The 26244-nt window shown below is 36.4% G+C and overlaps 1 protein-coding gene across 1 annotated transcript; it reads left to right on the top strand.

The window, feature by feature from the left end:
• The first annotated feature begins 3705 nt into the window (after positions 1 to 3705).
• LOC129926033 (caldesmon-like) lies at positions 3706 to 6314 on the top strand. The gene is made up of 2 exons (XM_056027859.1): positions 3706 to 4007; positions 4041 to 6314. The coding sequence occupies exons 1-2, from the start codon at positions 3750 to 3752 to the stop codon at positions 5841 to 5843; spliced, it is 2061 nt and encodes a 686-aa protein (XP_055883834.1). The 5' UTR covers positions 3706 to 3749; the 3' UTR covers positions 5844 to 6314.
• Positions 6315 to 26244: the final 19930 nt, after the last annotated feature.

Raw genomic sequence — 26244 nt, 5'->3', positions numbered from 1 at the left:
AAATTTAGATAAATTATAATAAAAATATTGGCGATTTAACACAAAATTAAAACAGACACACAAATGTGATACTTGATACAAAGTTTATTCTGTTTGTGATACAAAACCATGATACTAAATTTAATTACTTTTTTATATTTTTTTTAAATGCCATTAAATATCTAAGCCATATATATCATGAAATAAGCTCTTTTTAATTCTTGTATTTTTATATTCAGCCTATGTATATGTCACCATCATTTACTGTTGTAGTTTAGTTGATGCTACCTTAGTTTTTGAGTTTTAATAGTCCTTTTTCCTTTAAATTTAATTCTTAGAATAATATGTTGTTAATGTTGTATACCTTATAAGAAATCAATTCATTTAAATGAACAATAAACATCAAGTCCATTCAGGAATTACTTTTAAATGCATCAAAACTAGCATTCAGTTGAAATTTATTTACAATTTACTGATTTAGAACAAAAAAATTATGTTGCATTGTAAGACTCGAGAGACGATCTTTTCCATTTTTAAATTATTTCGAACACATTCTCATTTTTTTCGTTTCTACATTTCTGTTCATCTTTTTAAAAAATCTCTTTATTTTTCTTTTTCTTGTATTATTATTAATTATTATTATTATTATCATCATCATTATTATTTTATTATCCTTATAATTTTAACTTATTTCACTGTTATACTGTTTCTCAGGTCTCACAATGTGTGATGTATTAAACATATTCCTATTTTAGTGAATTGAATTGTGATTGATTCTGTAAATAATTTTTATAATGAAACAAATTTTTAAGCCATTGTATTTTTATTTTAAGCATCCATAATTTTTTATGAAATAAAATAAAATAAAAATTTTCAATGAAATTTTAAAACTGTATTAGTATTCTTTGATTTTTTGTTCAACCATTTAGATTTGTGTTTGTCTTTGTTGCTTATATAGTTGACTCTAGTTCAAAGTGTAGGATATAAAAAGTAGAGCACTAAATTTATTATAGTAAATGAACTCAAGTTATTCATAGATCTGCACACATTTAAAATATTATAAGGCCATAAAGAAAGGGGTTCTATGTAAGTGGTCTTAAAACATCAATAGATATATCTTAAAATACAATCTAAAAGCACTGACAGGGCTATTTTTTTAATATAAAGAATTCTTTAAAGGCTTATAATTCTAATTTTGTTTAATTCATTTCTTTTTTTTTTTTTGTTATTTTGAAAAGTAAAAAAAAATATATTTAATATTTATTCAAAATGCTGAAAATAAACGTGTATGACTAGAGGTGTTATACCACAGGACAACTAGAACAAATAAATCAGTAGATTAAAAAAAAAAAGAAGAATTTCTTGTATAAATTTAAAAAGAATAAAAATTCAGTATAGTGCTAAGCTGCAACGTCTACTTTACACAATAGGCTATACCACTTGCTGGATCTACTATTTAAAAATGTAAAATAATATTTATACAATTTTGTAGATTTACATATATACATGTATACATAAATGTTAGATGAAAATTCAATGTTAAAGGTATACAAATATTTTCTTTACTAAACGGGTAGTAAGGGAAACAATAAGAAACGTATGAAATCTGAACCATATGTTGATAATGGTTCCTGAATTGATATCACTGATAGGAAAAAATATACCCATATTATTGTTACTGCTATCCAGGCTCTCTGCAAACTGCACCTGTTATGACATGATTAGGAAGTAGTTAGGAATTAGTTATTTGTTTCGGGAATAGGGTAAAGTTTTAATTAGCGACAAGTGACGTGACAGATCTTTTAAAAATAAGAACGCTCTAAACGACGCTAGAAGGAGGACGCTTATTGTAAAGTAGTAGACTTGAGTACGACATTATTGACATCGGACGATTCCCTGTTGAGTATTAAACATATTGTTAGAACAACATATAAGCGTCGACTACATATTTGATTGTTTCGGCCTTTCGCCGGTGTTACTGAAGTGTTGAGTTCAGCGTTACCTACAGTTAGATCTACACTAGACAGATTGTCAAGAATCAACACCGCGCAGAGGTCTTAACAACGTGGCGACCCCAGACTCGGAGCTCACTGGCAGCAACATTCAGAAGGATAGAAGCCCTCTGTTAGGAGGAGGCAGAAGTTACGTCATCGGCCTAGTCTGCAGCTAGACCCTGATTATACAGCCACGTCGGCGAAGGAAAGCCAGTGAGATCCTGGACTCGTAGACCTAGGAGGTAACGAAATATTGATCTAGATCTACATTTGTAATTTGTAAACGCCCATACGTTGGGGCATCGTACTGAAGCCTGTAGTTCGGTATTGAGAAAGCTACAGTTGTTGAAGGGAAGAAAACCGTCCTGTCGAAGCCGTACTGAAGAGATATCGCCTGCCCGGCATCTTGAGAACGAACGTGAAGGTCACCTCTGCAAGGCCAAGATCGACCGTTGAGGTCACGCCAAAGAACGTGTGACGTAGGAACCATCTTACTGCCTACGGCACTGAAGTACAGTAGTGCTAATCTGATCTACGTCTCGGCTGAATCTGTGCTACACGTTAGATAGCCAGATAGCCGGTATTTTAGCACTGGACTTTGACTGTGTCGCTGGGTCAACTGTTAGACCGTTCCAGTGTCACGTTGGACAGACGACCACCTGGAACCACCGTACCTGCCTTGGAACCAGCAACCGGAACCAGACTCTACGTCACCGACGAACCGGAGCCAGACGACAGATCACCGTGAACCAGAACCAGACGCCGTACCACCGAAGAACCGGAGCCGTTGCAGACCAGTACCAAAGGACCTTGGAGAGCCGAAACGTTCGCTGTCGTTATCTCACCGCTAGGGAAGACATCGCCGTGAGCCTTGCCGCCGGGACAGACAGTAGCGTAGGAAGAGTGGACCCGAGACTGACTGTGGAGTTATCGCAGCTTCTTAGACAGATAAGTCAAGTGTTATTTAACTACTTTCTCTTTAGATTAATTAGAGTCTGTAGGGAAGTGACCACTCGCTAGATTATCGCTACCAGGTTAAATCGTGGTGGATTGGGGATATCCTTAAAAGTAGGTGTAATCTAGCAAGAGGTCCAGATATACGTTTAGCTGTTAATTCGTCCTGTATGTGAATGTGAATCATTTAGTTAATCATTTTTAGTAACGTCATGTATTAATTGTTTGCAATACTCCCGTCTTAAGTCTTACTGTCAGACGAAAGTCTCATTCATTAGAAATAGAGCTATAGTTTGGTGTTTATCGTATTTAGGTTTAATTTCATAGGTTATTGGTATGAGTAAGTTATATACACTCCTGGCTGTGAAAGCAGGTAAGAAGTAACTAAGATCTAGCATAATCTAGACTAGATCTGGGGAACAATCGAGGTGAAGCCTGATTGCCCATTTGTAAATTTTAGTATTTGTAAATAGACAGGTTGGTCTATTTACCGGCGACTCGTGTGAGTAACACGTAGTCGGGTGTGTGTGCGTGTGTCGCACAGCGTATTCAGTCGGGTCAAAGGGTAGCCTACACACTGGTACCAAGGATACTAAGTGTATCTTGGAAAGTACAGAAGTTATTATAAGTCGGAGTTGGCAGTTTAGACACCAAGGGTAGAGTGACGAATTTAATTTATTTGAATCAAGAGGTATTAGGTAGCCGCGGAGCGAGGTTACGCTCAAAAGGTAATTTGATGTATAGAACATAGGTAATAGACGCTATTAGGCCTGTGTGTAAGATAATTTAAATAAAAAAGCGAGGTAAAGTAACAAAGGTAATATGGCAACTACTTCAGGTTACGACCTGGAAGAATTTAGAAAAAAACTAATTCATGAAGCTAAGACAGAACTAGAACTGCGCGGCAAAGAACTAACTGCCTATGTACAGCAGATGGTGGCGGCAGAAGCAGAACGCTTGGAGAGAGAGAAAGCTAGAGGCAGAGAAAAAGAAAAAGAAGAAGCAGAACGCTTGGAGAGAGAGAAAGCTAGAGGCAGAGAAAAAGAAAAAGAAGAAGCAGATCGCATAGAGCGGGAAAAGGTTAGAGAGACAGAAAAGTTGGAGAGGGAAAAGGTTAGAGAGGCAGAAAAGTTAGAGAGGGAAAAGGTTAGAGAGGCGGAACGCATCGAGAGGGAGAAGAAAGAAGAGGCGGACAGAAAAGTGAGAATTCAAGTTGAACTGATGAGGATAGAGGCTGGTGTAAGTGTGCCCACCGAAGGAAACAGCAACAATAGTGCCAACATAGAAAGCCATAGTAGCGCCGCATGGATGAAGAAGAAAATCCAACCTTTTGCGGAAGACAAGGACGACATCGGCGACTATCTGAAACGCTTTGAAATTAAACTTGCAAAGTTTAATGTTCAGGAGAAGGAGTGGTCCGAAATCTTGTTGGACTTCGTACATGGGAAAGCCCTCACGATTTGCCAAAACCATGACCACTCCATGCAAAACAGCTATCAGGTGCTAAAGAAGGAACTGCTAAACGCATACGGGCACAACGCGGAAACATTCCGAAAGAAGTATTATGAAAACACACCATCCAGCCAAGTTGATCCGCAGACAACCATCAACTCAGAGAAAGACTTCTTCACTAAATGGCTCGCATTCGAGAATGTAGAGAACACCTACGAGGGGTTGAAGAACTTCATTCTGATTGATAACTTTATCAATAAGTGCGACCCTCAGCTACAGTCCTTTGTAAAAGAAAGAAACCCGAAGGTAATTGAAGACTTAGTAGAAATTATTAGGATCTTTAAGAATGCTTACCCAAACAACCCACTTTCAGTTAGCGACCACAAAAAAGTTATTGACCTGGTAAATTATGTAAAGAGAAATGATGTTAGTGATAGGGATTATGGTAGGAGAAATGATAGGTCCAGGGAACGTGGGAGCAATGGTCGGGATAGTTATGAGGGCATAAAGGATAGATCCTGGGAAAATGAAAACAAGGGCATGGAAAGTTATGATAGGAGAATAGATAGACCTAAAGCGGGTGATAGAAACTTTAGGGATGTTACATGTTTTAACTGTCAGGAAAAGGGACACATGGCATACCAGTGTAGAAAACATAGAGGGGATGGAGCTGGCAATAGAAATGCTCAGGGTAATAGTGGCACTAGTGATAGGAGAGGTAATCAAGGAAACCGTAGACAAGAGAGGGATAATCGGCCACCGGATAGGGTTAATTTTGTAAGGAGCATCCAAGACAGGGATCGTGATAACGGACATAGTGAACCAGATGAAGAAATTAATTACGTTGATTGTGGGGAAGATAGATTTAAACTATATCCAGGCATGATAAATAATAAACAGGTAAATGTGATCCGGGACACAGCTAGCAGTACACTCGCAGTTCGAGGAGGATTAGTGAAATCTAAGGATTATTTAGGCTATACCAAATCAGTCAGGTTGGCAGACGGCGCAGTTAAGAGATTCGAAGCATGCAAAGTGTTCCTTCGATCTCCATTATACACAGGGTATTGCGAAGGTGTAGCCATGCCGAGGTTATCTAGAGATGTTTTACTTGGAAATGTAGCAGGTGTCAGCGCCGCTTCTGACAAACAGGTTAGAAGGTGGAAAAGCAGGTATGGCAACATGAGGCAAAATAAACCTAGAAATGACAGAATTTGTTTTAACTGCCATAAACAGGGGCACATCGCTAAAGACTGTTGGAGTAGGGCAGAACAGCCTAAACAGAAGATTGCGAGTTCGGATAGGAGGCACAGGTCTGTGTCCGATAGTGATGGTAGAAGAGATGACTATGGTAGCGGTAATCGCAAGTCATACAGAGGTAGAAGGCCACAAGCGGGCTATAGTGGTGTAAGAAGAGATGTTAACTCCAGTTGGAGAGAACAAATGTATGAGTCGTGTAGATAGCCTGTGAAACATAGCACTATGAGACCGTAGTGTGTAAATAAGTTGGATTTTATTTAAATTGTTTATTCTTAATTAATTGACCTAACTAGTAGTCATCACTAGACGGGTATTAGGTTGTTTAATGTATCTTTGAATAGTATATTTATGTTATAATATACAGGTAATTTGGTTATCATTAGATTGACTCATGTTAATTATGTAATTTCGGGTAGTATGTATGCATTGCATGTATGTGTGTATGAATAGAAAGGGCATTTATAAGGCGACGATGTAGTGATATCAAGGAAAAGTAAGTTTTATAATTTAGTCTTTGTATTTGATCATGATCATACATCAGTAAAGAGTTAGATCGTGTGGGGACAAGTAAGTGGAGAGAGGAAATAAAATATACTTGTAAATGCCCGAAAGAACGTTAGGTGTATAGTGGGAGAACGGATATTGATAGATGTCAATTTGTCATATTAGGTAAATTGTCTGTCCTGACGTGTGAGGGAAAGCGGTGTAACCTCTGGAACGTGATGTGATGAAGTATAGATAGACACACCTATAGTGTCAGCGCAAACGAACTATGTCTGCGGTCACCCATGGCACATCACATTGGACAGTATCAGTTAGTGACACTTGAGGGAAATATGTGTTCAGAGGAACTTGATTGTGGACACAGAAAGAGAAGTTGAAATCGCAATCAAGACTCAAGTTGTGTTGTCTTTTATGTTTCCCTACATTTTGGCCCTTGCACATTGTAAGACTAAGACAGTAGATTAAAAAATTGACAGGCAATTTTTTTTAGCGGGAGGGGGAGGAGTTGTTATGACATGATTAGGAAGTAGTTAGGAATTAGTTATTTGTTTCGGGAATAGGGTAAAGTTTTAATTAGCGACAAGTGACGTGACAGATCTTTTAAAAATAAGAACGCTCTAAACGACGCTAGAAGGAGGACGCTTATTGTAAAGTAGTAGACTTGAGTACGACATTATTGACATCGGACGATTCCCTGTTGAGTATTAAACATATTGTTAGAACAACATATAAGCGTCGACTACATATTTGATTGTTTCGGCCTTTCGCCGGTGTTACTGAAGTGTTGAGTTCAGCGTTACCTACAGTTAGATCTACACTAGACAGATTGTCAAGAATCAACACCGCGCAGAGGTCTTAACACACCATACACCACCAACTTAAAGAACTTGACAAGTCAGGGCTTCAAAATAACGTAAAGGTTTAATGTCCATAAATAACAGCCAATACTGTACAATTGGAAGCACGTAGAACAGTACAAATAGCTCTGCGATAACAAATATCTCTCCGATAACACCGTTCCGCCGTATCAAGTCTTGCATTGGCCTCTCCGTCTCGTTCCGGGCTTGCACTGGGTTCAACAGTTCGGGACTGACTTCACACACTTGGGCTCGTTGTGTCGGACTCGATCACAGACCAAGATCAAGACGCCGTTCGTCTCAACTGTACTTGACAGTACTCCGCAATGAACCGTCGTAATGCTCCGTAAAGAACCACACCGTTGAACTGTGCTGTAGTCGACCGTGTTCTGAACTCCTGTCGTGAACCCGCTTTCTGAACCCTCTTGACTGCGACACCTCCGCTCCTATATAGGGTCCCTACTGGCCTTCTCGAACCGGACAGAACGCCGCTCGACGTTTCTAGGTGGTCAGATGACTACAACTCTCGTGACGCTCCTGAGCTCTGTTCACGACGTCGATCCTTCCCGGACCGCCGTCGATCCTTCCCGAACCGCCGTGTTGACCGTCGTAACTCGTCACGGTTGACCGCTCGTCTAGCGCGTGCCTGGGGCGATTTGCTTCGGCTGACTACACTCACACCACTACCCCCATCTGTGCCACCACCAGGTTTATAACATTATTTTAAAAGTCTTACTGAATGAAATACGATCTACCTACATCCAGATCACTATCAGAGTATACACTATATATCATTAACTAAAATAATATAATTGTACAATAGAACAAGCCTATGTGAATATGCATTGTGGAGAATGTTGTATCGACGTAGTTGGTGTCAAACCAAAACCTAATACATGTTCTACAATGGACCTAGTTTGACTATTACTTCAAATCAGAATATATTCATTGTCATGGCGGCAGCGATCAAAGATTACACTGTCCAACGGTCGCTCTATTGAGGAGCAATGGTGAAGGCGGTGGCGGGAGTGGTCAGTACATACCGAGTTAAAAGTTAAAGACAATCACCGATAAGACACTCCTATGACAACCAAGCAAAACAATAACAGAAAGAGAAAGTTTCAGTATTTGGATAAAGGGCAGACATTAGTATCAAACTGACTTTTTTTTTATAAAACAATGTAAATGACATGGCCGTTTATTTGTTCTGCAACTTTTTTTGTTTGAATACATATAACACATAAGCGTAGCCGGGGGGCTTCAACCCTCCCCCTCGAAATGAGATCTTTGGGGGGGGGGGGGAAACGGAATTTAGTGAATGATTTTTTGCTTTGATTTTGTTTATTTTAGGTGAGATTTTAATACTAAACCATCAATTGCCCCAGCACAACCAATGGGGTTTTGAGTTTAAAACCCCTTACCAGGGGGTTTTGAGTTTAAAACCCCTTACCAGGGGGTTTTGAGTTTAAAACCCCCTACCAGGGGGGTTCGAGTTTAAAAACCCCTACCAGGGGTTTTGTGTTTAAAACCCCCTACTAGGGGTTTTAAGTTTTAAACCCTCTACTTGGGGTTTTTGCAGTTAACCCCCCCCCTCTTCTATAAAACAAAACAAAACAAAAATGCAAACGAAAATCCCAAGAGCACAGTTAAGGGAGATTTTGATTTTAAAACCCCCTCCAAAATTTACGACAAATCCCCTCTTCAATGTAAAAAAAAGTTAATAACGCACTCAAAATTTTATGAGCGTAGCTAAATGGGTTTTGACTTAGTTTTTAGTTAAACCCCACTTCAGCGGGGTTTGAATGTAAAAAATACCTCTTTAATAATAAAAACTAAGCAAATTATACACTCAAAATGTTTTGAGTGTAGTCAAAGGGGTTTTGAGTTTAAACTCCCCTCCAGTAGAGTTTGAAGCTAAAAAGGACCTCTTCAATATAAATAAAAGCAAATTACTCACACTAAAATCTATGAACGCACCTAAAGGGGTTTTGAGTTTAAACCCCCCGCCAGGGGGGTTTGAGGCTAAAAAATACATCTTCAGTGTAAGAAAAAAAGCAAATTACGCACTCAAAATGCTATGAGCTTTGCAAAAAGGGGTTTTGAGTTTAAACCCCCATTCAGAGGGGTTTAATGCTAAAAATACCTCTTTAATATAAAAAAAAAGCAAATTACACACTAAAATTATTTGAGCGTAGCCAATCCAATCGGGGGTTTTGAGTTTAAACCTTTCTTCTACAGATGGCGTTTGTTTAAAGTTTAAAACCCCTCCAGATGGTTTTGAGTTTAAGATCTCCCAACAGAGCATTTTGAGGTGAAAAACCCCCAACAGATGATTTTGACGATAAAACTTCTCTTTTCGATATAAAATCTAAAGCAAACTACAGTCACTTAATTCCAAGAGCGTATTCAAGAGTGGTTACACATTTTTACCAGTGGCAGGGCTCCCTTAATAAACTGTAGTGAATAGTCATCTGCCGAAATTGAAAAACACTAAATGTGGCTCAACAAAGATGGCTAAGACAGATTTTAGTAGTCAGTTATAGAGATCGGGTTTAAATCAAGGAAATCCTATGCCGAACGGGGAGTCACCCTTTAGTAAGATTGTGAGAGAGCGACGCATGAGGTTAGCGGGACATGTTCTCCGACAAAAGGAATTACGCATAAGAAGAGTTGCAATGATATCCTAGTACAACTTGCGCAACTCATTCATTAAGATCCTCATGGCAGGTGGGAAGAGGCTTCAGACATTACCAGTGACATATTTTTATGGAAACAGCTTAACGGCAAATGCGCCAAACGGCGCGGGAGGGTCTAAGTCAGTAAGAATAGCACATTAGGTTTTTGAAATAAAACTTTTTAATAGCAGGAAAATGCATTGTAGATACATCAGAATATGCATTTTGTTGGCTTTCAATATCAGAAATAGTGCTTGGCGGAGGGGCTTCGCCCCGCGCTTGGGGAGCTCCTAGCGCTCCCCCAGACCCCCTTGCTAGTATTGGCGGGGAATCTACAATTTTTCCACTAACTCATGGAGGAACCTATTCTAGGGCACAATAAACGTCTTCCGAAATAATGAAGGGTCAGAATGCAATAAAGATTATGTACACACACACACACACACATAAATACATATAAAGAAAATTCGCGGGTGGGGGGGGGGTTCTCCCAAACCCCCCCCCTGAAAAAAAATCCTGGCTACGCCCATGATATCACATATATAAAGGCAGCTCGGGATACCAATATTATATATATATATATTATTATAAACGACGAACAAACCACCATTTATTTGTAAATTTCTAAACAACACAAAACTAAGGGAAATAATTCATCTTAAAAAGGTAACATTGTACTGATAGATTCAGAGTGATATAGAGTGAGCATTTAAAAAAAAAGTTTACTTGTTAATTATGAAATAATAAAAGTAAGAATAATGCTAACGAACATTTAGAAATAGAAATAATAAGAATTTTATTTTGTTATAAATCAAATCATTTATATTGCAATAACTGAAAGACCAATTGTAATAACTTAAGTGAGGCAACTCAACGAGGACATAGACATTTATTAACATGGAGACGCACCAAATACAAAGGGGCAAAAGGGGCATCTGCCTTGAGTACAGCATCTCCATATTGGCTCTAGACTTGGGCGGAAATCGTTTGTCTCCTAATGTCAACATCCAATTTGTTTAGTCACAGATAGTGCGCACCTTCTTTCTACACTATCTTGGATGGCGGTGCGCATGGCAAAGTCATAACATTGCCCCCGTCTTAGCACTTTTCGTCCCGAAAAGAAACACTACAGCTGAGGTATGACAGTTCAGGTGGAGGTCGATCAGTGGGAGCCACAGTCGGCAGGGAGCGTGTTCCCCACGAATCCATCCGCACTGTTTTCCTCCAGTGCCTCTTTCTCTTTCTCCAGTTGACCAGGCTGTTGTTGAGACGATGACGTGGCCGTTTGCTACACAAAGAGATAGTATCGAGCACTGTTTTCTTCAGCACAGCCGTTGATCGGACACGCTGTCTCGGCAGACCTTCCCGACAGACGCCTCTCAAGGGATCTGCAGGTTCACATGCAGCCAGGTTGCAAACAAAGTCCAATGCACCGCAGTCATCCTCAGATAACAGTCTGACGTCCAAAAGATAGGTCTCTTTGGTTTCAAGTGGAAAATGTCTTCCTCTTGACAGCTCAGATTTAGAGTGGTTTGATTGACATTCATCTATGCCAATGTTGATGATGATGGTAGAAGTACATATGCCCTGTTGGTGGTATTCTTGGCATCTAAATTCTGTGTGTGATGCGCCGCACGTACAGTTCATGGTAAACTTCTGGATGCAGTTGTCAAGCATCGAATTTCCCTCGTGAGCACCGGCAGATAGGCAGAGATCTTTAAGGTCCATAGCAACAGGCTTGAACGCAGACCCAACGTTGTCTTGCTCCGTTCGGTTCATTGAGGTACTGGTAACAGGTACAACAGAAACAAACGCTTCAGGCACATAACAGACTTCAGTTAAGGTACTGGTAACAGGTATAACAGGAACAAACGCTTCAGGCACGTAGCAGTCTTCAGTTTCTTCATTTGTATCTTTCTCTTCGATTCGGTACATCTCGTTGAGATCATCACAGCAATCATTGTCACGTTTCTCGTCTTGAAAGTCACAACCACAAGACTTGCCCACAACACAGACACAGCGTCTCCGTCACCACTGTTTGTGCAGCCACAGTCCTGACCACGCAACTTCTTTAACAACGAGTCTACAGGCAACTGCTCCTTTACCAACGAGTCTACTCCTTCTTTCAATTGAGACACCATTTTATCTATCTTGTTTCCCATACTGTTAATTTGTTCACACAATGCATCAATACCTTCATTTATCTTTCCAATAAGCTCATAAATCTCGGGTTCAATTTCAAATAGGTAGGTCTCTGGACCTTCGTCTTCATCAATTAGGATTTGCCGGAGACGAGCTGTAAGCACCTTCTTGCTACCACCAAGCTTCAGGCGTCTGTAACGAAGTTCCTGCCTTAGCTCTTTAACTAAAAGCTGGTCTAGTTGTTTCAAAGATGCCATTGTGCTAGAATCTCACCTCCTCTGGTTGAGTCGCCTATAATCCCACTTCTGAGACCAATTTAATAACTAAAGGATCAATTGTAATAACTTAAGTGAGGCTACTCAACGAGGACATAGACATGACAAACACAAAGGGGCATCTGCCTTGAGTACATCATCTCCATATTGGCTCTAGACTTGGGCGGAATTCGTTTGTCTCCTAATGTCTACATCCGACTTGTTTAGTCACAGATAGTGCGCACCTTCTTTCTGCACTATCTTGGATGGCGATGCGCATGGCAAAGTCATAACAATATTGTAATAAATTGTTGCATGCTATTTCTGTGCTGGCCACATATAGTAGGATTGATGACTGTATTGTATTCACAATGTTAGAATGCAGCTTTTTAAGTGATAGATGCAGTAGCGCAGGGCTCGTGGACATAATTAGAATAGTGTCAGCAACAGACGTCAGTTTTGTGTGTTCCTAAAACTTCCGTGTTTGATTAGCTTTGGTACAAATCACTAACGTATTCTAGATATTTATAATAGAATTATACAGTAACAAATTTGTATATTTTGTCTCTCCACCCTCTGTAATGTTGGCCAATTCTATTGGCTTGGGCGGGGAGAGGGCGATTGCATCTGACCCCGTTTCGACCCAAACAATTCGGTTGATTGAAGGCGGGCCGATTTACCTTTAAGCTTAAATCCGAGTTTGTAAACAAAATTAGTCAAACGTGTATATAATAAATGCTTATATAATATATTCTAATTATTTATTTTTAACCCATCTGTATATTGCCTCCCCTTCTGGCCTCTGGTATGTTGGCTGATTCCATAGAATGGAGGAGAGGGTGAGTGCATATAGGTACTAGATTTGAACATATGTCACATGATGTGTGTGTTTATACATACGGTTAGGGATTTGAAAAAAAAATTGCCCCCCTCACTCAAACGTTCTTGAACCTCTGGTGGTACAAAGTTTTCTAACGTTTGATAAACAAATACTAGACAAATAACAATCAACAAATTAGTAGGTCTCTAGATAGTTTCTCTAGTTTTAAGCCATTTCATATAAAAGGGTCTAGAAATAAAAATGCAAATTAACAACTCTTAAATGATACAACATATTAACATTTGTTAGTATCCTATAGGTGATTCAGAAGTCCAAATCTATACAGTCTATTGAAGAGAGAAATAAAAATGCAAATAAACAACCCTTAAACGACATAATGCTCTAAATGTACATTTGTTAGTTACCTATTGGTGATTCAGAAGTCCAAATCTACAAAGTTTATTGTTCTGAAGAGAAAGAAATAAAAAAAAAAACAAGACGGACATTAAACAAGAATGTTGAATATTACAACAAACGTTGTGGACTGTTGAACTATCCAATAACGATCCAATTAACTAACCATCGATTCTAAAAACTTTTATTATTTTGAGAAAATATCTGTTTTTAATCTGCGTCTCTATTTCACATAACAACACTTTAGTGTATTAGATAAGATAAAACACTAGAACTTAATTAGTCTTTTTTCTTGTTAACATTAAAATGGATAATCGTGTAAAGACTTAGTTAGTAATAAAAAAAAACAATTAGTTAGTTAGTAATAGAAAACACAAAGTCTAACTTGTGTTTTAATATCAGAATACATTCATTTTTAAAAGCGGCGGACATCAAAGGAGTCAAGCTGGACACCGTCCAATGGACTCTTCCAAGCGGTGTGAGTGATCAATTTGCACAGGGGCGGGTAAAAACAACAACCGCTGATAAAACATTCCTATGACATCACAGTAAAACTGAACCATTGTTTAAAGACGGAGTGAGTGTCAACTATTTGTAAAAGAAGAAATAAAGTCGAGCTTGTGTTTTAATAACGAAATATATTTATTTGAAAAGCGGCGGACATCAAAGGTGTCAAGTATTACGTAGTTTAGGTGGCTATTCTTTGAGAGGTGGTAGTTTGTGACAACAGTGGCAGTGGACATTGCGTTCTGAGGAGGGTAAAAACAACAACTGATTCGACACTCTTATAACATCATGGGAAAATACTAAAAGAAATTTAAAGTTTCAATATTTTGATAAATGTCGGACTAACGTACCATTCCGCTGATTTACTAAAATGACCATCATTTAAACTGAGACATTTTTCGTAGCGTTTAAAAATAAAAGTTTTTGTTTAAAAAAATATTTAAAGACTAGATGACATGAAAGTTATTTTTAAGTAATCCGTGTAGCCTTTTTTTAAAAAATAAATTAAACTAAGTAGTTATTGTACTGGGATACATTTATTTTAACTGACAAGACTTAATTTTGTTGACAAAAAATAAATCATGCAATTATCATTGACAACACATTGCACAATGGATCTCATTCACCAATCATATACAAAATATTTTATCCATAAAGGCTGTCACGTGATACTTTTTTTTCGTTGTTTATCAATATTATCACATGGCTAAATGTTGTTTGTTTACGATTGGTTAATAAGGTTCATTGTGTGGATTTCAAGCTGAATGTGAAAAACAAACAAAACATAATCATCTCAGATTGAAGTTTAAACGACTGTAAAAGTTAACAACAATAACAATATACCCAACTACTCTACTCAAGACATAGCATACGCCGTAATTTTGCAGGGCCGACCTTAAGCCACTGCAACCTATGCGACCGCATTGGGCACCGTACTTTCATAGGACGTTCATAATTCTAGGTGTAAATTATTAAAGTAAACCATTTTATAACTTATAACAGATTTTCCGAGGCCTTTTGATTTACCAGGAGCTTCTGTAAATCTCCTGAAATTGTAAAATATACAAAAAAAAGTCCTAGAAATCTCCGAAAAATATTTAAATCTTTTTAAAACATAAAAATCTCCTTAAATATATTGACAAAATTGTCATTTTGGGGTGTCATTCAATATGGAAAACATCAATCCTACGCGCGATTAAAAAAAACGGTAGTATGCATACCCGTAATTGTGGAATCTAGTGAAAGAAGCTTCTCGTGCCTAAAAATAATGAAGAGGTCAACAATTCTAGAAATAGATTGAAACATTTGGTAATTCTTGCTATTTAGCGTGATCTATGTAGAAAACAGAATATTTATGTATGACTTCGCTACAGGCTCGTAAAGTAATTCTTTATGTAGTAAAGAATGAATGAAATGCAAATACGAATTGGTTTTCAAATACAAACTCTTAATTTTCAATAATTATCCGTATCCCAACCCAAAGTGAGTCCCTCGAAATCTGTTTCGCATAGGGCCCCACAATGGTTAATTCCGGCACTACTATTTAGTGACGGGTGAATACTACTTGTTTCCTCCCCCCCCTCGTTTTTTTTTTCGTCTCTAAAGTTACACGGGGTAACTCTAGTTTGACTTTCAAAAATAAAGAGTGACTTCTTGGTGGTGTCAGGAATGGTTGGGCCATGAAGAGAATTATATATAGAGATTGTTATAACAACCGACGGTATAGTTTCAACTGACATCGCAGTCATCTTCGAGGCATAGATCGTCCATAAGAAGTTTTTGGTCAACTGTCAGAAGGCGGTAGGCCAACTGCTGCTGACCTTCTATAGAAACTTTCTCAATGAATATTGTTATTGGGACTGCAATGAATTACGTTTTCCTTTTAAGTAGCTTGACTCAAGCAAGAAAATGAATTTTTATTCCTTTAGTATAATATAATATATAATTATAAATATCAATAAGAAGTTATCTCCCCTACCCCAAAAGAAAAATAGTTGTTGCCCAAGTTTGCATAATAAATAATATAGTAAATAATATCAGCTCCTCACTCCCGACATTTTGTTTTCCATTATGTTTTAGTGTTAGATTCTACTGCAGGAAGACCCAGTCTTAACCAGAGTGTAAATCAACTCGTACCATTATTTATCTGGTACAAATCTCTAAGTGGACTTCCACGGCTTTAAGAAAAAACATTGGCTTTTGTTAAGTGACCGTGTCGGTATGTCTCTATGACACCGTCTTGTTGACTTAACAATAACAATGACCACTAGTGACCAACACAATAGCTACGCGACGAAGATAACTCGGTTGCATGACCGACTAAAAAAAGAAAGAAACTGTAAGAGCCACTCCCTAGGTTACAACCTCTGCGTCCTGACTACCACCCGCTACCTTTATATTCAACATAAATCTAGTTTGACAATAAAAACAAGAGTCTTCTCTTTTTCTTTTTTTTTTTCTAGAATTTGATTCCGACTCCTGCATAATGTTCATACTGGAGGATCCGTAATTTTCAAGATCTATATAGAGGTCAAATAATGCGGAATTTTAAATTATTACAATCCCCTTTTTCTAATAGTTAAGAGATGTACGCGTGAAAAAAAAAGTTTATTATAAGAAGGGGCGGAACAGGTCCATATAGAAATGTCATGTATTCCTTTCTGGCAAATGTATCCTCCTGGTGTCGAGAGCCACTATTTAACTTAAGTTCTATTCAGACTGTTTCTTTGGCAAACGGTTTACGACCAACCGCCATTATTTTCCCCAAACTAAGGTCAGGTACCCCTTAGAGTTGGGTGAACTCAGAAGCGCTCTAAAAACCTGTCTTCAGCGAATTTCAGGATTCATTCTAGAAAAATAAATTAATATTGCGCATTTTAAATGAAAAAAAAAACAATTTCAAAGAATCACGTGTCTTTGTGTTTAACTTTAAAACAAACTATTATCGATAATGAGACAACTCGACCCTCTGGAAAGAAAATGTAATTGTAATGTAACTCAGGAGAGGAAGACTTCTGATCTAGATTACATTTAATTCTCGTGCCAAAATGGGGACATTATATTTTCAACAGCTTTTCTACTTTTTGGATCTAAACGTGACAGATGGACAGACATATCACACAAAACTAATAGCGGCTTTTTCCTACTACGAAGGCTGCTTTAAAACAACTAATCATTGGATTATATCACTGACTTTACTAAAGAAAGAAAATATTTTTGTTAAATATAAAACCTTAATGCGTATGTAATATTTGAAGAAATCTTGTGCAAATCATGGACTTAAATTCAGATTTTTAAACAAGAGCTTACGTTTATATTCTCTGTATGAATAATAATGATTTTTAAATAAAAGATTTACTATGTCTCTATCTATATCTTTTTTTTTAATAAATTATAGTCATTTCAAAAGAAAAATAATTGTTGCTAGTCTAGATCTATAACAAATTTAATTACATGACTGATCCAAATAGTTGATAGACTTTAATAGATAAGCTTTGTTTTTTTTTTAAAGTACGTTTTATGTTGTTCCTGTTAGATCTTTACGTTCCTTTCACCAATTGCTTACCACGTAAAATTTTGCTATTTGAAGCTCACAAACCGCCACATTAATTAAATGACGTCTGGTCTTATGTTGTAGATAAAGAGCTATTTAAAAACATTAATGTAAGTTTCAAACTGCAATCTAAATTGAAACTTCATTCTATTGTATGTTTAAACATATTATTTTTCTCCCTTTATTTTGTAACATCCAACATCCCTCTCTCTGTCTCTTTTTCTCTTTCTCTATCTCTTTCTTTTTCTCTCCCTATCTCTCTCTCTCTACGTCTCCACTTCTCTTTCTCTCTCCCTACATTCGTCCCTCGAGACCCTCATCATTTTTCACACACCCCTCTCCAGTATTTACTATTTATGTTATCAATAACTCTTTCCTACCCTTCCATCTCTATCCTTCACTTCTTTTGTTTCTCATTTTATTCCTTTTATACTCTATCTTGTCTGGCTTGACTACACCTTTGCTTTTTTCTTTCCTTTTAAAATGTGGATAGAAATACCAAAGTGATGTCGATGATACAACAGTAAAAAAAAAGGTTATCATTTTGGTATTACAACTTGGATGTCCACCTATGACACGTAGTTGTTGACTTAATCATAACAATGACCACGGGTGACCACGGGTGACCACGGGTGACCACAAGCGACCGTCGCGTTTGCAAATGTGTGTAGTGGGCAACCTAGTTTCCACAATCATTGCTGTATTTCCCATCTCTCCACGTGATAGCCTATGTCGCTTTCCTGTTTATTCTTTTCTCTCTCCCTTCCCCATCTCCAGTCCAACTAAAGAAACAATAGTGTAGGCCAACTCTGTACTGGAGTAACATCTGGGCATAGAATAGAATACAGTCATTAGACCAATAATAGGCTATCAAAAGACCTGAAAGTATTTCGGCATTGAACTTAATTTCAACTATCAATTTTAAAGCCCACGTCCAAATGAAAAGTAATTCTCAAGACGACACAAAGATAAATGTAGAATTCTTATTAAAATTGTTAGGACAAATTCATATAAATAGTACTCTTTCATTTGCTATTGCCATTAGGCATGGGATTGATTGCCTGAATCAATTAGAAAAACGAATGGTTAAAACTATAAAGTTAATTAAAGTTTCTCTTTAAGACATTAAAATCTATGGGGCAGAAATATGTAAAGGGGATTTGTTTCTTTAACCCACGATTAACGAGGGTGTCATGGAGCCAGCACATCGACCAACCGTCTTAACTTTTACACAACTTATGTCTGGTACCCATTAGAGCTGGGTGGAATCAGAGGTGCCCTAAAGATACTAAAACTAAAAATCACATTCTTCAACAGGATTCTAACCCGTTACCTTCCGGTTCGGAAACCTATTTACCACTCAACCATCACTCCTCTGGCTAAATCTATTGTTAATCTAATAAAAGAATGTACGTCAGGAATTCTAAATTCGCAGATGTAAGAAACAAATTTATGTAAAAATGCTTTTAAAACACAAATTTAAGCTTAATTTTATTAAATAATGAAATAATAGACTATATTCTGTATTTTAACTTGTCAAAGTAAAAAACTATTTACGCAAAGTGTAGTTCTTAAAATTAGATCTATATCTAGAACCTTTCGATCTTTACATGTAAACATAGTAAACATAGCCTAGATCGATAAAGTTATTATGCTTTCATAGAGTTGGTAAACTTTATTTTTAGGGTCTTAAGTTTGTTTTAAGGCTACAATACATACACCATGGTCTAAGTTAGTAACCAAGGAACATTTCTGCCAAGTTTTATCAAGATTGGTCAAACGGTTTTGATTTATATTCGGCTTATGCATACATACGCGTTACTTTCTACTTTATAGATTACTTTTTCAGTGATATTCGCCATATAATCGCCATCCCTGCTCCCTGCACCCCTCTCGTTTTTTTTGTTTACGCCCCGGCGCCATACACCTTATCTTTATTATCTGCTGTTTTTTATTTTACATCCGAAACAGAAAATGTCTTCGTTGCACGTTGGCAAACATTAAATAGACGTCTACCTTGGTATGACAGCTTTGATTTAGGCTGACAACGACTTCTTGTTGATCTAATGGAACAATGACCACGAGTGACCGTCGCAGTGACCAGGTGCTCGTGTGGATAGCAACCATATTGAATAAGTTACTCGTGGACTGCCACACCTAGCATCTCTACATACAATGATTCTCTATCTATCTATCTATCTATCTATCTATCTATCTATCTATCTATCTATCTATCTATCTATCTATCTATCTATCTATCTATCTATCTATCTATCTATCTATCTATCTATCTATCTATCTATCTATCTATCTATCTATCTATCTATCTATCTATCTATCTATCTATCTATCTATCTATCTATCTATCTATCTATTTATCTATTTTCATCCTTATTTTCCCTTTCTTTCTCTCAGACTTACATAACTCTCTTGTTCTTTTCTTTTCCCCATTTCTTTCTCTCTCTCCTCTATTAGATTAATTAATCTCCTAAAAACTTATTGCCTCAATCTAAAGTGAATAATCGGATCCTGTGACTATATTAAAGATAATATTATTCTTTTATTTGGTCTGAAAACGATACAGTTCATTAAACCCTGTATAAAGTTGAAGTGGTTTAAATTGTTAGTAGATTTTGTTTAATGCCAGGACTTCAAGATAAGTGCCCTCCATTTCATTAGTTGATAGAATGTTAAAGAAAGTAACCAAGCCATAGACAAAAGGAAGAGACTAGACTTAAGAATATGGAAATCAATTACAATTAACATACGAGATCTTCATTGGTGGGCGAAGTTGGGTTTGTGTTAGACTATATAAATAGCAAACCAATGTCCCTACTAAATAAAAACTGAATCGATAGAAATTATAGAAGAAAAGAACACTTAAACCTATCTATGAATAGAGAAATAAACATTTATGCCTACATATGTACATAGACATTTAGACCTACCAATCTACTTTGACAATGAACATTTAGACCTACCAATCTATTTTGACAATAAACATTTAGACTACCAATCTATTTTGATAATGAACATTTAGACCTACCAATCTATTTTGACAATGAACATTTAGACCTACCAAAGTACATTGACAATGAACATTTAGACCTAACAAAGTACATTGACAATGAACATTTAATCTTACTGGAGTAGAATTCAAAGTAATTAGCATTTACTTTATCCAATATTTTAAAACTAAGAAAGTGTGACAATATATACAATTTATTGATTCAATGACTACACAAAAGTTCTTTAAAAATAAGTGAAACTATTTTCTTTTTAAAGCTATATCATATTGTCTAATGTCATTTCCTTATACTCAGTATTCACTTTCTCTTTGTAATTATGTATTAAGTGCGTATAACATTAATTAGATATTAATATAAGTCGCCCCCGTCCTCACCACCAATACATGACAAACCTGATGGGAATAGGGCACTTTCTAAAGGAAATCACTAAGAAGGGTAAATCATATCTAATCAAATACCAACTAAATGCCGGAATGATTTTAAATGTTAAAAACATATTTAGAAATATTTCAAATTAAAAAGAAAATAGTCATATTAATTAGAGCCTAATAATGATGATTCAAACACATGTACCGGAAGCTCAAAATTGGAACCAGTGAAATCTGCCCATGTGGAGTATCACCACGACCATGTCCTCCAAAACTGCTCTCTCTACCAAGAGGCCCGTATAAGACATTGGCCCCAAATCACCCCAATAGAAAGAAAACTATATGGAGAGCTCCCTGATTTGGAAACCACTGCGCAGTTCATCTCATGTATTGGTCTAGTCATATGAACACTGCAACATAACAATGAGAACGATGAAGAAGAAGAAGAAAAAGGAAACCACTGTGCAGTTCATCTCATATATCGGTCTAGTCATCTGAACGCTCCAACATAAAAATGAGAACGAGGAAGAAGAAGAAGATGATTCAACGTTATTATTAGTGCTGTAACATTCGTAAAGTAAATAGCAATAAATATTAGATCTATACATCATTTATATATATATGTATAAAATTTTAAATGATGGGAGTTGATAAATATGTATATTTCCCCACCCCAGCTGCTAAATAAAACTAGAGAATTTCAAACAATAAAACAAACTTCTTTTTTTTTTGCTAGGTCAATCTTTTGTTATCGTAGCTAGTAACCAATCAACAAGAGCCACCACTAGTCAGTAGCCACATTACCTTATTGTTTCGCTACTCCCAAGTGGTCAACTGTGGGAGTGACCTAACTGCCCAGGTGGTGGCCTGTATCCTTGCTTGTCGCATGTCCTATTTAAGATCACTTGTCCAACCTACAGCGTCATTCTTGTCCTGATCTTCTAATTTGTATCAGTCTTAGATTCAGTGCATTCTTAGCGGATATTATTCGACGATTTCAACATGTGTTGCTTAATTCTTTGAGGATTTTTTTACATTCTTTTCTAAGTGTTCCGTTCATCTTTACCTTAGTGCCTGTAAGCACGTTATTTCTTATATGTATTGTTTTTATTTCTTTTACTGAAACATATTTTAATATATTACTGTAAAGTAAATCTCAATAACAGTTCTGGTTATAGTTAGGTTTATGAAATAAATTATGTTACTGTATAGTAAATGTCAATAACATGTATTTTTAGGATTAAGATTATGAATAAATTTCGATTGATACTGTCAAGCAAATGTCTTTAGGAGTTTAAGTTATGTCTACAGTTACGAAATAAAACCTAGACTGTTGCTGCAAATTAAACAGATGTAGCATGCGATAACGCATAAAACTTTTCTAGACCTCAGGTTCTTAATTTTTAAGACAATTTAACATTACTATAAAATTTGTGTAATCAAAATAAATTTCTTAGTAAAACTGATTATTTAGACTAATATTTATTCTATTTGAATAAGTTTAAGCTTTAACGAATAGTTTTGAGCCTGTTGTGTTCTTTTAAATGGATCAACTTTTGTAAAATATTTTCTATTGAACACATTTAGTAAATTATTTTAAATGTGTAATATATCAATCATAAAATGTTTCACCATTACTAGTTGGTCAAGTACACAAAATAAAATGTTCTTTCTTGTGATCACATTTGCCCAGATTGTGAATGTGTATATCCCCATTCTCAATAAGATGGACTTATTCATTTATATATAGTCAGTCATTCTACACCTATTTCAACTTATACATGGGGACAGTTTGAATGTAGGCAATCTAACATTTAGTGAAACTAATTAAACAATATGGCTGAGTGCACAGTTTCCATGATCCTAATATTTCTTAAAGAGTCTTAATTCAATATGGTGCCACCAAATCTATAATAAGTGGGATACATACACATCACCATGGCTATCGTGTGTTCATTCTTTTCTGTATTTTTGACTAGCTAGAATATTAGTATAAAGAAAAAGATTAATCGTTTAGTGCATTGGTCAGTGTGAATAATGAATAAATATAAAACCAATGTTATTTTTATCATATATATTTCATTAGTATAGAGTCCTCTATGGTATGTGGGTTAAGTCAAAAAGCTTCGTTTAACATGTGTTGAGATGACGTCTACATCTACAAGTTTTTCTTGTATACACACTTCAGCTCAAATCTGAATTAAAAATAAAGTGTACTTTAAGATTCAAACTAAATCTAGAATGCCCTCTCAGAGTTGTATATCATTCAGTCGAGCCTCACAACAATAACAATAAGACATTGTAGTCCTTATATCATCTTTACATTTTGTTTGTATTACCCCGCCCCCTTTTTCCAAAACTCAAGTAAGTTTAATATACATTATGATACATGTCGTTATAATTTTTTAATTTCATCTCATCTAGCAGAGACAAGGAAAACGATTACAATGACAAAGAATTTAAAATCTCCATTAACGTCTTCAGAATCTGAAACATGTATGTCACAGTCTTTGAATGACATTGTTTTACCAGATGCAACAGAGAGGACATCATTAATACAAGAACTGGCATTAACAAATACAGGCATGCTAACACCAGACCTCAAAACAGCTGCAGCAGATTACAAGACACAGATAACAAGTCCATTTTTAAATGCTATGACAACTGTTTCAGCTCTTGCAGAAATTACAAATACTGCAAAAAGTAGAAAAACGTCTGTAGCAGCAACACAAGAGTGTCTCACAATAAAAGCTACAGAACGTTTGTTACCTACAGACCACATGACAAGTGATGCCAACTCTCCATCTGCAACACCGATGAAATAATTGTGTGCATATCACATGACACTGCCACCTGTTGTACGTCGAGGCAAGTCAGTTGCACAAAGGTTGATTAGAGCTTCAATCTGCATGACATCTTCATCAAATACAGTAGCAAACAACGGTATCAAACAGCATAGAACAATTGACGTCTCGTCTAACAGCACCAGCTGCACCACAAACTAATGACCCGACTGCGCCCTGGACAACATCATCCAAACCTCAAATAATGTCGGGTTCAACACATAACACGACTTCAGCTTCAGGTGTAGCACAATACACGAATTTAATGTTACCACCTCAAAACATTCCTTTAACATTGTCGTTGGCACCGTACACCACTATGCAATTGGCACCACAAATCTCAGCACCATCGCAAGCAGTTTATGCATCGCCTCTGACTGCCATCATGACAACACAAGCCTCCACGTTTGTGCCAACTCCTCAGGCGACATCATTGGGTGCTACATTTAAGTCATCTCCTGTACCGACATACTTGCTGTCTTCATCATTGAGCAGCAGCATGGCAGTTCCAACAGCCACACAGTCTGAGGTAAATCTAGTCCCTTATACAACAGACATGAGAACACCAGCAGGCATGTATCCCCGATCAACAGAGGAAACACACTTGAATACTTCGAGTTCTCACTTCAAAACACCAACTGCAAAACGAAGAATAGCTCCAAAAGCTAATTTAAAAACACTAGATATAGATAGAAAAACACCAGATGTGGATGGAAAAACACCAGATATAGGAGGAGCTAGAAAAAGAACATATTCAAAACGAAACACGAACGTTTATTGAAGACAGAAATAATATTTTATTTTGTAAACTGAATTGATCTTAAACATATTTATTTATTTGACCTATTTTAGCAGGAAAAGAAATTTATTTTTACAATTTTTTAACTTCTTTTTTCTTCAACAAAACATATATCAATAATAAATAAATATAATCAATTTATACTTTTGTGTGTGTGCTTGTTTGTAATTTGTGTGTGTGCTTGTTTGTAATTTGTGTGTGTGTTTGACTTTTGTATTTTTCTTAAGTTACATACTTTGTCAATACCAAATTCATTGAAGACAGAGACTTCTGAATCCACAGCTTTGAAATGTTAGCAAGCTCCCACCTGATTTTTAACATAAGTACACATTGCGTTTCTTCAATAAATCATGTTTCCTGGTCAAAGATGAATCTTCTTTCTTATGAGCTTAAAGTTGGCTGTGAAGACTTGGTTTTGAAAAGCCTGCAGCATATAACACTTGGGAAGGTCGGATATGTTTCAGAGTTGCCTGCTTTGATTCTCAGCTTTTTTAGAAGTTTTTCCTTATAGTTGATCTAAATATAATAATAAAAATAATAATAATACTGTTTTATCTTTAATAAAAATAATTATAATGTTATATTAATGGTGACGCAGAGATTCTGAAGGTTTCATTTCAAATAATTATACTTTAATGTATAACAAACCAAATCATGCAAGAGTAAATTTACTAAATTTAGAAAGCCTTCAGAAAAGATGACTAAAAAGTAAATTAGCAATTTTGCATAAAAGACTAAACCGTAGTCTTTAAAAAATACAAAAATAATCTAATTAGATTCTCAGAAAAAAAACACAAATATCAAGTCACATTCCTCGTTCATATGCTATGACAGATTTTTACAAATACTCCTTTTTACTTAGTGCTATAAGAGCATGAAATGAGTTGCCTGAGCTTTCCTGGAAAACCAGTATCTTGGCATAATTTATGTTATTGGTTAATATGCATGTCGCGTAGAACGTAATTCTTATTTTTTTAAAGTAACGTATGAATTATATAAGATAAGATGGGAGCTTGATAAGTGTAAATTTGAGATGGCAATGTCCCATGTGAACTAATAATGATGTCGCAGTTATAGAGTTTGACTACTTAAATATTAATATGGTGTAAAATGAGAAACGTCTCGAATTTTCCAAAAAATTCTTCTATATTGTCAAACATCGTAGATCTCTTAAACACTATAGTTTTATTTATTAAAATTGTATACATTTTTTTATATTGTCTTTTCAATATAGTTATTTTAGGGGAACAACCAAAAATAAGTCTGGCATAACTTGTCTCTTCGCTACACAATTATCTCCCGTTTGTTTGTCTGAAGTACAAGTACTTAGTTCCCCTTGTACCAACAGTCAGGTCATAGATCATAGATGTCTGCATTGTAGTTCATGGGATGACTTATGTCAACAATGGCACAATCTGAAGTCAAGTCGGACACCGATGAACGGACACTTATTTAAGCGATTGATTAGTTCTAAATCTAGGTCTAAATCCGGAATGTGGACTATGTAAAAAAGAGAAACTAAAGCGTAAACATGAAACAAGAAACAATTTATATATACATATGCATGTATGCATGTATTACAGTTTACTTCTCAGACTCTGTAGTCTATTGAGCAGATGATGTTAAAGTGATCTTTTTTTTGTGGTCTTAGGTTAATGAAGGTGTCATGTGGCCAGCACAACGCCCAACCACCTTTACTTTTCCCCAACAAATGAGAGGTACTCTTTAGAGCTGGGTGGACGCAGAGTCGCCCAAAGATCCTGAAAGGAAAACAATCCTTGTCTTTACCATGCTTCCAACCAGGAACCCTCGGTTTGAAAGCCAAGCGCCTTACCACTCA

The sequence above is a fragment of the Biomphalaria glabrata genome, chromosome 4 (genome assembly GCF_947242115.1).
Source record: "Biomphalaria glabrata chromosome 4, xgBioGlab47.1, whole genome shotgun sequence".
NCBI classification, from domain to species: Eukaryota; Metazoa; Mollusca; class Gastropoda; family Planorbidae; genus Biomphalaria; species Biomphalaria glabrata.
The sequence above is the reverse complement of the archived record's forward strand: the minus strand, read 5'-3'. Positions and strand labels throughout refer to the sequence as shown.

Excerpts from the sequence above, each read along its gene's own strand:
- LOC129926033 (XM_056027859.1), top strand. The coding sequence starts at position 3,750 with ATGGCAACTACTTCAGGTTACGACCTGGAAGAATTTAGAAAAAAACTA. Across the intron at positions 4,008-4,040 it reads ATCGCATAGAGCGGGAAAAG|GTTAGAGAGGCAGAAAAGTT; the intron begins GTTAGAGAGACA and ends GAGAGGGAAAAG.